The sequence below is a fragment of the Nycticebus coucang genome, chromosome 22 (assembly GCF_027406575.1).
Source record: "Nycticebus coucang isolate mNycCou1 chromosome 22, mNycCou1.pri, whole genome shotgun sequence".
Lineage (NCBI taxonomy): Eukaryota > Metazoa > Chordata > Mammalia > Primates > Lorisidae > Nycticebus > Nycticebus coucang.
The window spans coordinates 45,622,716-45,638,527 of record NC_069801.1 but is presented as its reverse complement, the minus strand read 5'-3'; the positions used below and the strand labels follow the sequence as shown (position 1 = coordinate 45,638,527).

The 15,812-nt window shown below is 38.9% G+C and overlaps 1 protein-coding gene across 1 annotated transcript in view; it reads left to right on the top strand.

Annotated features, from left to right (window-relative positions):
• The window catches only part of AGBL4 (AGBL carboxypeptidase 4), a 1,493,965-nt gene that overhangs the window by 1,102,354 nt on the left and 375,799 nt on the right, over positions 1 to 15,812 (top strand). Inside the window, exon 6 of the mRNA XM_053576008.1 lies at positions 8,547 to 8,586. Within this exon, the coding sequence (XP_053431983.1) occupies positions 8,547 to 8,586 (40 nt within the window). The remainder of the gene's footprint in view (positions 1 to 8,546; positions 8,587 to 15,812) is intronic.

The window sequence follows — 15,812 nt, the reverse complement described above, 5'->3', positions numbered from 1 at the left end:
TTTTTAAAATAACACATAAAACTCATGGAGATTTTTTGACACTGTCCTTGAATGTCAAGCTAGGAAATCTGATCTTTACCAAAAATTCAGTGGGAATCATTAAACTATTTTAAGAAAGGAGAAAATTTAATTTTAGTGTTATCGGTCCTGCAGCCAGTGAGGAGGCTAAACTGGAGTAAGAGTGATTAGAAGCAGTGAGCTTAAAGAGAGGCCAGTGCCACATGAAATATATTCTATTCCTTGGAGCAGAATGAGCTTGGGGATAGGGTAGGGAGGGGACAGGAGATGCCCAGATACTTAGAAAGTGACTGTGGCTGCGGAGGGAAGGAACAGAATGGGGAAGGGAGGGGTTACAGTAAGGGAAAGGCCTGACCCCTGAAGCCCAGTGAGTGCCATGCGCCTTTGCCTCTGTTCCGAGGGGGGGTGATCCCTGGGTCCTCCCCATGATGACGGGCTTCTGGAGTGACAAGAGAATCTACAGGGATTACTGGTGCTCTGCTTTAAATCAGCTCCAGTCTATGCTGTGAAAGACTGACTTTTCCCCAAATAGCTATCTTGCATGAAACGCAGAAAGCAAAACAGAACACATAATCAGTGACTATTCTCTTCTACCACGCAGAACCCCACACATCAAACCAGCCACCGAGCTCCCAGAACACCACGTCCCTTCTCATTCTGGGAGATAATTGTAATGCAGTCGTGACCAAAAGGAGAAGCCCATTTTTAACCATAGCCTCATAATCACCCATCCAGATGAAGAAGGCCAAATTCCTTGTGGCCCAATCTCTGGGGGGCCCAAGACAAAACAGAAAGCGTTTTGAGGAAAATTGTGGGGTTAGTGCATGAGTGTTGGGTGTGTGTGTGTGTCCATTGGAAAAAAGGGGGTCAGTAGATCCCATTTAGTTGTCATATTGGTAACAGGTGATCAGCAGATATTTATTGAGCATCATCTATTGGTCAGGTGCTGAGCATCATCTATTGGTCAGGTGCTGAGTTCATCCCTGAGAGGACAGAAATGAAGAGGGCATATCCCTTGCCTTCAGGGAGCTCACACAACCAGTGGAGAGGATACAGAATTAAGCAGGCCATAGAAATATAGTGTGGTGGTGCTCTGATGGGGAATATTGACAGGAGGCTAAGAGTAAGATCCAGCTCAGCCTTGGCAGGGTAAGAAAGTCCTTATAAAAGAAGGAGCATGTATGCTAAGAATCAAATAAGAAGAAGGGATTTGCTAGGTAATTTAGATTAGGTATAGGTATCCACGTTCCTTATAGAGGACCAACACATGCAAAGTCCTAGAGACAAAAGCTCAGCAAAATTGGGAACCAAGAGTGGTTCATTACAGCTGGAGCTCAGAGTCTGTGAGGATAAGAGATGGAAAACAGGAGCCGGGTCATGGAAGTTCTCCAAGAGCCACTTAAGGGTCAGACCCTATCCTATAGGGACACTGATGAATTTTAAGATGTGCATTCTAGTTGATTCATTTCAACTGCAATGTGGACAACGAAGTACAAGAGGCAAAACTAGAGGTGGGGAGACCAGTTAAGAGGCTGTTGTAAAAGACTGGATGCCAGGTAGGGAGAAGTCCAAAGGCTCTCTGCACAGAGCTGGAGCCAGCACTGAGCTCCCAGTTCTCAACTGTTGTGTTCCCCACTCTGTCTGTTGCCCTCTGTGTAGAGCAATTCTTCCTTTTTCTCTTTGCTTCTCTTTCCTACAGGCCCCTGGAGGTTGGTGGGCCACTTTATGGATGAGTACTCAATTGCCAGCTAGCTTGAGAAACTTGCTTTGCATAGCACAGCTCCCAGGTTATAGATTCAGGATTCACACTTTTGTCTCTCTGATTTTGAGTCCAGTTCCCTTTCTTCAAATGTTTTTTTTTTATTATTATTATTGTTGGGGATTCATTGAGGGTACAATAAGCCAGGTTACACTGATTGCAATTGTTAGGTAAAGTCCCTCTTGCAATCATGTCTTACCCCCATAAAGTGTGACTGACACACACCAAGGCCCCACACCCCTCCCTCCGTCCCTCTTTCTGCTTCCCCCCCATAACCTTAATTGTCATTAATTGTCCTCATATCAAAATTGAGTACATAGGATTCATGCTTCTCCATTCTTGTGATGCTTTACTGAGAATAATGTCTTCCACTTCCATCCAGGTTAATACGAAGGATGTAAAGTCTCCATTTTTTTTTAATGGCTGAATAGTATTCCATGGTATACATATACCACAGCTTGTTAATCCATTCCTGGGTTGGTGGACATTTAGGCTGTTTCCACATTTTGGCGATTGTAAATTGAGCTGCAATAAACAGTCTAGTACAAGTGTCCTTATGATAAAAGGATTTCTTTCCTTCTGGGTAGATGGCCAGTAATGGGATTGCAGGATCAAATGGGAGGTCTAGCTTGAGTGCTTTGAGGTTTCTCCATACTTCCTTCCAGAAACGTTGTACTAGTTTGCAGGCCCACCAGCAGTGTAAAAGTGTTCCCTTCTCTCCACATCCACGCCAGCATTTGCAGTTTTGAAGTTTTGTGATGTGGGCCATTCTCACTGGGGTTAGATGATATCTCAGGGTTGTTTTGATTTGCATTTCTCTAATATATAGAGATGATGAACATTTTTTCATGTGTTTGTTAGCCATTCGTCTGTCATCTTTAGAGAAAGTTCTATTCATGTCTCTTGCCCATTGATATATGGGTTTGTTGGATTTTTTCATGTGGATTAATTTGAGTTCTCTATAGATCCTAGTTATCAAGCTTTTGTCTGATTGAAAATGCAAATATCCTTTCCCATTGTGTAGGTTATCTCTTTGCTTTGGTTATTGTCTCCTTAGCTGTACAGAAGCTTTTCAGTTTCATGAAGTCCCATTTGTTTATTTTTGTTGTTGTTGCAATTGCCATGGCAGTCTTCTTCATGAAGTCTTTCCCCAGGCCAATATCTTCCAGTGTTTTTCCTATGCTTTCTTGGAGGATTTTTATTGTTTTATGCCTTAAATTTAAGTCCTTTATCCATCTTGAATTAATTTTTGTGAGTGGGGAAAGGTATGGGTCCAGTTTCAGTCTTTCACATGTAGATATCCAGTTCTATGTTGTCAGAGGGACTTCAGATTATGAAAAAGAAAGTATCTTCCAAGCTGAATATTGCCTGTAAGAGTCCCCACATTCAGAGCCTTTGTCTTTATCAGTAGCCTGCGGTAGCTGGGCTGCCCAAACTGCCTTTTTGTGACAAAATAACCAACTGGTATCCTACTAGTGTCTTGTTGATTAATGCTACCTTCCCTGAAAAGAAAAGGATTGGAAACAAAATCACAGAAGTAAAATCAAACATATTAATTATGACCATAATTATAAGTGATTTACATATCTACTTCAAAACAAAGACTCAGCCTGGGACAAAAGTAGTAACATAAGGTTGAATAAGTCTAAAAGGTACTTTCATTTAGTATATATAAATACAATCTTAAATACGCACACGTAATAAGAATGATGATAAGAAAATACACCAAAATATTAACTCTGATTCTCTTTCAGTGATAGCATTTCACTAATTTTTACTTTTACTCCAAATTTGCCAGAAATATCCCCACTTCCTGACTTTACTTTTACTCTGAATTTATTGGAAATTTTGAAAATGACAAAATTAGGCATGCATTATTTTCACAATTATAAAACTTTTGAAGATGGGTTCTTTAACTTAGTATAGCTGTACTTTTCCTTGACAATTACTGAACCTACAAAAGGTCCAAAATTCCTGGGTAAGGTATTTAATTAGCCCAGCTTTCAGTACTTCCACTACTGGGGCAATCCCCTATCACCAGAGGTGAGGTGACATTGTGCTAACAAAACACCATCTGCAGGATGCCTGGGGAAGGAATGGATACTAGAGCAAGGACGCGAGTAGACAACTTCTTACACATCCACCATGGATGCTCTGGGAATCCCTGGTTGGCAAATTCAGAGGTTACTCTTGTTGACCTTTGAACACACATCCTCCATCATCTTTATGGGGTCATACTCAGCATTGACACGATGAGTTAAGCTTAACATGGTAGTTAAGCACAGAGATGCGTCTCTCCTGAATGTCCACGGGGCACCATATTTACCAGGGAAGGCTAGATACAGGACTCATATATATAAGCAGAGTCCACATATCAACTCCTGATTTACCCAACACTGGCACACACCTTCAGGAGTCCATGGGACACACAGGCACACTTGAACATATCCCCCTCAATCTAGATGTGGGATCCTTTTGTTTAAGAAGAATGTCTTCTCCCCCACTTCAAACACACAAACACACACACTACCACGCAGGTGAAGGCTCTTCTTTCCTTAGGCTGAAGGTGTTGGTCAGCTAGTGGTTCAAGAGCCAGGAGGCCCTGTCTGCCCATTAAACCTGCCTCCTACCTCACTGACTTCATTTCCTCTAGATTGCGTATCCTACCACCCAAGCAGTTAATGTATCTTCTCCATATAAAAGGCTCTTATGTTTCTTAGATGGCAGCTGATTGTGATAATTTGGTAATTCTTCATTTCCATTATTATTGGTCAAATTCCACAAACCATGTGCCCTATTTTTACAAATTCCATTGGTGATCTCAAATGATTATACTAGGTAGACTAGTACAAAAATGTTCACTTTCATTTCATTCCTTTTGTTTTTTGAAGGACTTTGAGGAAATTATTTGAATATCCCAGTTTCTAAGCTAAAAATTGTTGCAGAGTCATGCTGGAACATATACTTTTGTTTTTATTTGCATATAGAAGATGCAGGTTTTGCAGTCCTATCTTACGAGCTATGGGTTAAAACAATAATGGTTGCCTGTGGTGTGTGTATGTGTTAGGGAAGAGGGTGGCTTTGGCTGGAAAGAGGCAAAAGGAAACTTTCTGGGGAAAGAGCCTGCAGGAATCTCTTAGGGTGATGGAAATTATATCTTTATTTGGACGCAGTTTACAAATATATACATATTCAACAAAACTCTTTAAACTTTTCAAGAAAGGAAATAAGGCTGAAAAAAAAAGGAAAAACAAGACGACGCTTTAAACTGAAGACTAAAGATCTATACATGCTCGCTCTAAATTAAAAAAAAAAAAAATAGCTTCCATTTATGTGTTTATGCCACTAGGTGGTGCACACATATGTCAGTGAACTGTGGGTTAAATGGGTTTGTCACCAGGTAAGATTTAATTTATCATCACAGAGAAGGTACAGAGAGTAGGAGTTGCAGGAGTCCAGTAGAGACAGTAATCCCGTGGGCGGGAGTCCAGGAAGGAAGCTCTCCCGGGAGGAGGTGAATAGATAGGACTGCTGGCTGCAGAAATGGCAGGAGCAAAAACTTAAAGGCAAGAAACCCCAAAGATGTAGCAGAGGAAAACTCTTGGAAAAGAAGCATGTTTAATTTCTAGGCTGATAAATTCCAAATTAACAGGGTTGTTGCAGAGGGTATAGTAGGATAGTTGAAGAATTTGAACTAGATGAGATCAAACATTCCTTCCAGGCCTTTGTTCTGAGTACTGGAAGCCCAGACAGAGATGAAATGACACAGCCCTATCCTTGAGTAAGAGCCTCATGAGGGAGACAGACAAAGAAGCAGACAATGAAGACAGAGCACCATTGATAAGATCGATTTTACAAGATGTGTTAGAAGAACAAAGTGTGAAAGAGTCTGCTGTGAGGAAGGGAGAGAAGGGCTTTGGGCTGGGAACTGGTGTTCACAGACGGCTTCGTGGAGGTCTGGAGATGTGAGGAGAGATAGCCAGAAGATTACAAGAAGGTAGGGAGAGTGGACAGATAAGCAAAGACATGGAAGTTGAGTAGCTCAGTAGAGTTCAGCAAATACTTACAGAGGGCTACTCTCTGCCATAGACTTGATTTCACTAAGGTAAATAACACACATGCACAGAAAATTGCCATGTGAGAGGATAGCTTAAAATACTGTCCATTTTGAATTCTGACTCTGACCTTCCAGCTCCCAGTGTCCTAGCTGCCAGGGTTCTCGGGGAACTTTTTACTCCAGAAGAGGGAGCCCACAAGCACAGTACCAGGTGACATTTGACTCAGTCAATGATGGTATTTCAGTGTCATGTGCTCATTTCAGAGTTGTGAAGTTTGAGGGCAGAGACATACAGTAATTTATAAAAAGTGACACAAGACACAAGCCCTGTTTGTTTTTCTTCCTATTTTTTTTTTCTACAGGTCCCTGGGCACAGAGTCACCATTTAGCAATAGCACTTAATTAGGAAATAGACCATTTTCAGATAAACGGATCATCTTCACTAACTGTCATCATCACAAAGCCAAGCTTATAAAAAAAGAAGGACACCATGGATTCTCCCCTCTGGAATGAGGAAGGTGCCGAGCCTGGGCTAAGGAAGCTTGAGCCAGTTGTCTCATGGGCCTGGTTCCACCTCTGAGAAGGAAGGGAGTTTAGCCTCAGCATTCCTTCTAGCCCATGTGTGTGGGTGTGTGTTTCATTTCAGCATAAGGATATTTTGCTCACTATGTAGATTAGTGACATCTTAGAGTTGCATTGTTTGCTTGAAAATGTCAACTGGAATGAGTTATGAGCTGGCAGGAAAACAAGTGTGTGTGATTGAGGAGGCCCTGAAGGGCCCAGACTTTCTTTTAGGCCCTCAGGAAGTTCCTGAAGCAAGAGGTAGGTAGAGAAATCTTAAGGAGATTTTGACCAGAAGAGATGAAAGTTATATGGGAAAAGGATGACCCTGAGGACAAGGAGATTTGAGAACAAGTCTTAGGAGAAAAGGACAAAGGAACTCAGAATTTTTAGCCTGGAGAGAAGACACAGATCTTCAGATCTCCAAACTTGTCATGGACGCAGGCAGCTAGAAACAGTGATGACACCATCAGGAAGCAGATTTTTAACCCTCCTCAAAGTAGAACTGGTCTAAACAGTAAGAAGCAGTGAGTTCCCTATCAAGGAAAGGAGTGAAAGAGAAGCAGTTCCTATGTCTGATGGGGACCTTGCAGAGGGGATTCCTGCCTTAATGACAGGTCAAACTCAGTGACCTCTGAGCTGTAAGTCCATGATTCATGAAGAGGGAAGAGGCAGCTTTTATAAACCAAGGGTCAGATGTTCAGCAGTAATAACAACATCAATACTAAATAGCTCTTTTGCTGAGGACCTATTAACTATCAATTATCATGCTAGATGACTTATGCATATTAGAGACTTTAGAGCCAGGATTAGAACTGACTGGATTCTCATCCTGGCCTTGAAGTTTAATGAAGATGTTGTCTTGGAAAGACAATTCCTCCTCTCTGAATGTTATGTCCTTCCCCTGTACAATACCTTCCCTATAGGATTATCAACAATATAAAAAGAAATCATACCTCAAAGTCTCTAAATGGCGTGCATAGTACAGTGCCCGGCCTATAGCGGGTACTTAAAAAAATGTTTCTGCCTTTCCCTTTCTACTTCAGCAGAATTTCAGGAAGCCATTCTTAGAGAAAGACAGGATATAGAGGTAAATGCAGTTGAAGTAAAATATGGCCAAGTATCTATTAGACAAAATATCAGGTGATCAGAAGGTCTTGCAATTTATAGCTTGGAGCAATGTTTTTCAAAGTGGAGTTTGTTTCAACCCCTTTTTAAAAAAGTAAAAATACAGATCTCCAGTATTACTTAGGGAAAATCAAGTGTAGGAAATATAAAGAGGTCAACAGGAAGAGTGAGAATTAGGGAATCCTGATTTGAGTCATTAAGAGAGCTTGTCACTTCTGCCCCACTGCCCCCTCCTATACCCACATTGCTACACAAGTTCCATGACACCCAGTCCAGGATAAACCTTCTCAGAAAGTGTGCTGTGATAGAGAACAGGTCTCCTAAAATATTGATAATCTCAACTGTTGGGCTAGCCAAGGCTAGTTGCCTCCAAACACAAGCAGCCTCATCCATGTAAACTAGTATGCTAGAAAAATGAATTTGTATGAATGTTGTGTGGCAAAAAGGGGTAAGGATTCAGTTAGAGAACAAATGAATTGGTCATCAGTGATTGAAACTGTTATAGCCTTGCTGAGCAGATTCAAGAATTAAGCCAGCCCAAAAATACCTTGATTAGAAAGGAGTGTCTTGAGGGTGACAATAACACAGGTACCCAAGGCAAAGAGGATTGCCATTATATCAGACGCTTAACCAGAGTGAGCAAGGGGGGAGTCTAAAGTCCTCTGGTACAGGGGAGTGAGCCTGTGACGGGGAGCCTGGAGTGACTTTCTCTGTGGCCCTAGGTAAATCACCTTCCTCTCAAAGTCTCATTTTCATAGGAATGGTATAGGTTTGACTGGATGACCTCTAAGGCCCTCTCGACTCTGATCATCTATGCTTCCAAAGACAAACAAAATGGTCTTTCGTTCCCTTTTGTCTCTGGGGTACAAGGCCTCTCTGCAGAATTGTGAGTGAGCACTACATTCTGTGTAATTTACTCTGCAGTGCATCTGAACATCCGCTTTGCATGTCTACCCTGACCTGCTATGGGAAGATTTGGCTCTGGCTCAAATCAGTGTTCTCACAACGTGTTTTCTTTTGCAGCAACAGCGGCAGCTTGATCTCCTGACAATAACCAGCCCTGGTGAGTAGATGCAACCAGCCATTCTGCTTTGGCTTTTCCCTTATTTCCCTGAATGATGCCTCCTTGCCTGTTCAAATGCAATTCCTGCCCTCCTTTTTTGACTGTTTGAATGAACAGCAGAACTCTTGCTCCATGAACCAGGAACGATCCTTCTTCCCCACCACCCTGTGCCCTACAGGCAGAGTCTGTTCCCTCCCAACTCTGTGCTGCCTCCCCTTAACTCTGCCAATGGCAGTGCTGATAATCTGGACCTTAGCACATATTCTAGGAACAGGTCCACTTATTGGACTCACATGTCAAAGAAGTGACCTGGTCTTCTGAGAAATACGTTTTAAAATAATGGGTCATGGGGAAGCTACCTAGAAGGTGCCATGGAATGAAGGGAGGATGGCTCATGAGGAACAGTCAATTTGGGAAAGTAATCAGGTTTGGTCGCTCTGCTGAGGGTCAAGATGACTTTTGTCTCTCACCTTTAGGGAAAGGTCAAGTCCCTCAGACAAAGGTGTGACTATGGGATTAAAAGGTCCTTTCTTCCTCCTAGGCCTAACATCCAGCCAAGGGAGAAACTCACCAGTTTGGTTTTGTCAGAGAATTATTTTAATTTGGTTTGGGAACTTAGGGCAAAATTAGACAATAAGAGATACCATCCTCTCTTGGGACCAAGGGGCTGGTGGTACCAGCAGGGATAGTGAGCATTTGAGAATGAGTGAGGTAGTTATCTTCATCCATGGGTGATATTCAAAACATTTTAACAGCATTGGTGACTGCCTGTTGTGCTAGGCATTAAGACTTCAATGACAGGACTGTGGGAAGTTGAGGTCCTGCAGGAGGGGCTAATGTGGCTGAGTGGTCATATAGCAGGGTCGGTGGCTCAGGGAACGACTAATTACTAACAAATTTAGAAATATTTCAATATGTTACTTTCCAATATGGGAAAACCATGTCAGCCTTGCCTTCCACCAAAGCTACCATGTTGCATCCAGGAGCCATATGGCTCACTTTCAAAGAGATTGAGATAATTGCCCTCTGCAGGTACTGTCCTAGCATAAAAGCTGGTTGTCTGGTCTACATAACCAGGGTATAGAATGGTGATTGCAAATGTATGGTGGATCCACCCAGTTCAGATGACCTTACTATATTTCCACTTGATAGAGCTCTTTGAACTTGAGAATTTGGAAGAACAAAAATGGAACTAATTTGAAAAAGTTTAATCTTCTCCCATAGAAAGAGCTGTGTTTAACATATATATGATTAGCATTTATGGAAATTCCAAATCATGGACTGATGTAACTAGAGTTGTTACTTCCATTTCAATCCTTTTCTGGAGAGGAAATTCCCTACTTATTGATTAGACAGCTCTACTTTGAGCAGGGTTAAAATCTGCTTCCTGATGACATTATCACTGTTGCCTGATGCCTCCACCCATGCCAATAGTTTGGAGATGGGGCAGAAGGCCTATTTCTCCTTTTCTCAGGCTAAATATTCTGAATTTCTTTGTCCTTTCTTTGTGAGACCTGGTCTCAAATCTCCTTGTCATCCTCAAATCTTCTTCATCCTGATGAAGTGTATCCTTTAATACCTATTTTAGTAAGACCTCTTAATAACCCTCTTACTTGGAATATGTCTTTATTTAGTAACTCTCTTAATTGGAATATGCCTTCGTTTTGACTTTTTTTTTTAATTAAATCATAGCTGTGTACATTAATGCAATCATTGGGTGCCATACACTGGTTTTATATACAATTGGAAATATTTTCATCACACTGGTTAACATAGCCTTTCTGGCTTTTTCTTAGTTATTGTGTTAACACATTTATATTCTACATTTAGCAAGTTTCACATGTACCCTTGTAAGATGCACCGTGGGTGTGGTCCCACCAATTACCCTCCCTCCACCCGTCCTATTTTGACTTTTTTGAGGAGTGATAATTTGGCTGTGTATGTATATAAATTCTAGTTTGAGCAAGACATCCCTTTATATTTTGAGGATTTTTTAAATTGTCTTCTAGCATCCATAGTTGCTGATGAGATGTCTGCCGTTTTATAGCCATTGGAGGTAACCTATTTTTTTATTGTATAAATTTCAATATTTGATTAATCTTAGTGTTTTACATTTTCACTTTGCTATATCTAACTATGAATTTATTTTTATTTATCCTGCTTGATACTCTGGGCATACTTTCTACATAAGGATATATATCTTTCTTTAATTTTAGGAGAGTAGTGGCTAATTAGTGGCAAATTATTTGAACTCTTTTCCTTTTTTCTCCTATCACTTGGATGCTCTTCTTCAAGAATTCCCATTAGACAAATGTGGACCCCCTACCAAGTGGCCCTTCATAGTTATTAACTGATTTTTTATAGTTTTTATTATTTTGTCTTACTGCACTGATTCTGAGTTCCTCATAGGCAACTTACATTCATAAACTCATTTTTTGACTGTGTTGGGTCTAGATTTTTTTGTCTTTTTCAATATTTCAATGACTTTATGTTTTTCATTTCCAAGATTTCTAATTTTGTTCATATCCACCTGTTCTTGTTATTTCTGCCTATACTGTTTCATAATTTCTTGTTCAGTTTTAATGTCTTCATTTGTTTCTTTGAACATCCTCAATATGCTTATTTTAAAATCTTTATGCCATAAAATAAGTTTCATCTGGAGGTAATTCAAGTTCCAATTGTTGATTTTGTTTAGTATCATTTTAGCATTTGATTTCTTCATATTTTGAAATTTTAATTTGTAGAATCACTTTGAGAAGGAAGTTTTCTGATATTCTCTCTCCCCACCCCATACCCAAACTCCCACTGTGTTCACATCTCCCTGTGTAACGGTTTTTGCAGTTACCATCTACTTCTATCTTCGTATAGGACCTGAGGAATACAGAGTACATTGCAAATCCAATGGCAAAAAAGTTAGCAAGAGAGCTTGGCATTGCTTCTGTTTCCTGAGTATACATCCTTTATCTCCTAGGCCTATGATACATAGGATCTATCTCCCAAACAGTATGCAGCAACCTTTTCTCAAGGCTCCTTTCATGCCAGAAGAGCCCCACCCAAGGTCCTTGGAACAGCAGAATCTTGTCTCCGATCACCATTTTCTGTAGAACACTGTTAGTCTCCCTGATCAAACAGGGAGACTAAAACTGCTACTGCTATTTCTACATCCAAAACTCAGCAAGCCAGTAGCCTCAGAACTGGTTAACCTTTTTCATTTGCGTACATTTCAGCTTCATGGAAATGTCTCTCACAATGGAGCCTAAGTATGTATCTTCATTTCTTTTTTCGTATATTATTCAATGTTATTATTTGATGGGAATAAATGAGCTTATTGAAACATGAACTTAGGTAGTCATTTGACCTAGAAGTTCAACTGTAGTTTCTTCTTTACTTTTTAGAAAATTTATTCCCTTACAACCTCTTCAGCAGAAGAGAGGGAGTGTGAGGAGGTGCTATATTCTTTTCTTGTCCAAGTAAAGTCCTTCCCACAAGACTGAAAGGAAAGACCCACATATTACATCTGCATACACAACTATAGATGTAATTTTTAAAATGAAATTAGGATGATACTATTAAACTATGTTTATTTGAATATAGCATGAAAATCTAATATTATTAAATAGTCTCTGAGGGAATATTATATAGCAGAAAAGCATTCTATTATATTTTTAAATTCCCCTGTTGTCCTATGTTAATGCTGTTGTTATGTCTAATTATTTAATTATAAATAACACCACAATGAACATCTTTGTATAGAGGTTTGTGTACATCTTTACTTCTTGAGGAAAAATCATGGGGAGGCACAGACACTTTCCATGTTGTTCATCATGGCAGAGGGAAAAGGGAGAGATTGTGAGACAGGCATCGCCCTAAACATCTCTTAAAAGGGGTCACTTCTGCCCAAAGTTCCTTGATCAAAGCATATCAAATTACCTCTCCTAAATTCAAAAGGTTGGAGATGTGCAATTTTCCCACTAGGAAGGACACTACAGTGAAGATAACTAGAATATTGGCAATGGCTAGTATACTTTACCATGCTTCTAAACAGATTTTTATATTCCCACCATCAAGTTAAACATGGCGGTCATAAATTTTTTTAAATAATAGCTATATTGAGATATAATTCACATGCCATAAAATCTCCCCATTCATATGCATAATTGAGTGGTTTTCAGAATATTCATAATTGTGCAAACATCTCCATCTTGTAGCTCCAGAACATTACTATCACCCCAAATAGACACTCCATGCCAGTAGCAGACCAGTTTCTCCTTTCTCACAGCCCCTGGCAAACACTCTAATTCACTTTCTGTCTCTGTGGAGTTACCTGTTTGGGATTATTTGATGTAAATGGAATCATACTGTGTATATGGCCTCTCCTGACTGGCTATTTATTTATTCATTTATTTTTTCTGACTGGCTTTTTTCACTTAGCAAAATGTTTTCAAGGTTTACCCTGTTGTAGCATATGTCAATACTTCATTCCTTTTTATCACACACAAAAAAACATGTCCCTGTATGGATATGCCACAATTTATTTATCCACTTCTCTGGCAATGGAAATTTGGGTTATTTCCATATGAGGCTATTGTGAATAATCTGCTATACAAGTTTTTTTGTGTGGACATATGTTTTCCATTCTTTTGGGTATTTACACCTAGGAATGAAATTGCAGGTCACATTGTAAACTTTAGGATAAATATTTGAGAAAGTGCCAAAGTGCTTTACAAAATAGTTGTACAATTTTATATTTCCATAAGCAATACAGAACAGTTTCACATTACACAATGCTTGTTATTATCTTTCTGATTATAACCATCATAGTGAGTATCTCATTGTGGCTTTGATTTGCATTTCCCTAATGTCTAATGATGTTGAACATATTTTTTATATGCTTATATGGGCCTATTTTACATCTTCTATGGAGAAATATCTATTCACATTATTTGCCCTTATCCATTTTGATTGGACTGTATTTGCCTTTTTTATTAATGAATAATAAAATAGATATTCTGTTCACGGTTTGATCAGATTTATGATTTGCAAATACTTTCTCACATTCTGCAACTTGTCTTTTCACTTCTCTGATGTTGTCCTTTGAAGCAAAAAAAAAATTTTTAATTAAGTTCAATTTATCCACTTTTTTCCTTTTGTTGCTTATATTTTTTGTGTCACATCTAAGAAGCCGTTGCCAACCGAAGATCACAAAGATGAACTCCTATGTTTTCTTCAAAGAGTTTTGTAGCTTTAGCTGTTACATTTAGGTGTTTGCTCCATTTTGAGTTAATGTTTTTATATCATGTGACATAAGAGTCCAACTCTACTCTTTTGCGTGTGGCTATCCAGCTTTCTCAGCACCATTTGTTGAAAAATCTATTCTCTTTTATTAAATTATCTTGGCACCCTCATCACGGGGTCTAGGCTTTTTGATTATGTGAACTAAAAGGATAGTGTAAACTAAAAGAACAGCATTTAGGAAGTATCTTCTCAGAGCTAGAGCTTTGTTAGATCCTCTATGTAAATTTTTCACATAATTCTCCCAGCTACACCATAAGATAGATATATCTTTATGGTTTTGCACATAAGCAAACCAAGATGCTATGAAATTCAATGAATTGCCCACATAAGCACAATTAATAAATGAAAGAGTCAAATTCAAATATAGATCTGATTCTACCTCCTTTGTCTTTTCCACTGCTACAAAAATATTACTTCATTTGTGATATTAGCCCAGACAGAATTCAAGCTGACCCACTTTGCTGAGGATAAGGAAAGACTAGACTGTCAGTACTGGGGCTTTTACAGTGACAAGGCTGCTTTCTGAAGAGATAATTGATTTCCTAAGACATCATAGAAACCTCCAGAAAAAAAAATCACAGCTATATTTGTTCCTTATTGCAAATATTCACAAAGGTTTTTATCCTCTTTTAACTGTGTTAAATGATGATGGGTGGATACTACTGGCTTTGGACTTTGTCTCCAGTGAAAGTCCCCTGCTATGTAAACTCAGCCTTTCTGGAGTCCAAAGGAACAAAGAGGCCAAACTAGTCCTTGTCACCTGCCTTATGGCCATTTCCAGAGCCAACGTGTGAGACCTATGGAGCCAGTCTAGCTGCGTAGTAAATAAGCACAAAGGGAATGTTTCAAAAAATGTATAGACATCATTAAAACAGACATCTTTAGAGAAGGAAAATAAATTAGTCCTAATCCCACAACCTTAGAATAATATAAAACCTAATACTATTATACATTTTTCCTTTTAGTTCTTGTCTATATACAGAAACATATTTACATAATTGCAATCACAGTAAGTTTTTATATACATCCTTTTTCACTTAACATTATTTCATAAACAATCTTCATGTTGCTATGTAGTTTACATACTCACCATCTTTTTATAATCACTTGCTCTATTAAAAAATTGCATATGCCCATGGTGAAGATTTTGAGAAACACAGAGAAGTTATAAAGATGAAAATATCAGTTATGTCCCAGAGGCAATAACTATTTAATATTTTAACACATTGACTTCTTTGGTTTTTTCTATGCATGTATAATTTTGTTTTACATAGTTGAGATCATATAGAATGTAAAATTTTATCCTGATTTTTCACTTAATATTACAACAGAAATATTTTCCCAAGCCAATAATGTTGGATATTTAAGCTGATTCTTATTTCTCAACCTATGAATAATTTCTTACACTTGCGAATATGTTTTTGTCTACATTTTAGGTTATCGTCCTAAAATAGATTAATTCAGATAAAATTACTAAATCCATGAGCATGGTGGGAACATTTTAAAGTCATACTTAGTTTTAAAGCCTTTGTTATCTTCCGTCTTTTATATGTAGCCTGATTTACAGTAAAAAAAAAAGTCCTAATGTACATTGTGTTATTTCCAGATGCTTTATTCTTATAAACCATAAATATATTTGTGAAAAAAAGCTTTCTACTTCTTTTACATAAATGTGCTGGATATTTTAGAAATTAAATGTTTGGATCAAAGAGCATCAATATGCTTAAGAAATTATTGAGCCTTACTGCCAACTCATTTTCCAGAAAGGTTGGATCAATTTATACTCCCACCTCCGTCCCCTGAACTCTGTCTCTCATGTCAACAATGAAAAACATCACATTGTATGTTACTCAAGGAATGTATTACATCTGAATAAACAAACTCCAGCATTTGGGAAATAAGGGGGCAAGACATGATTGCAAGAGGGACTT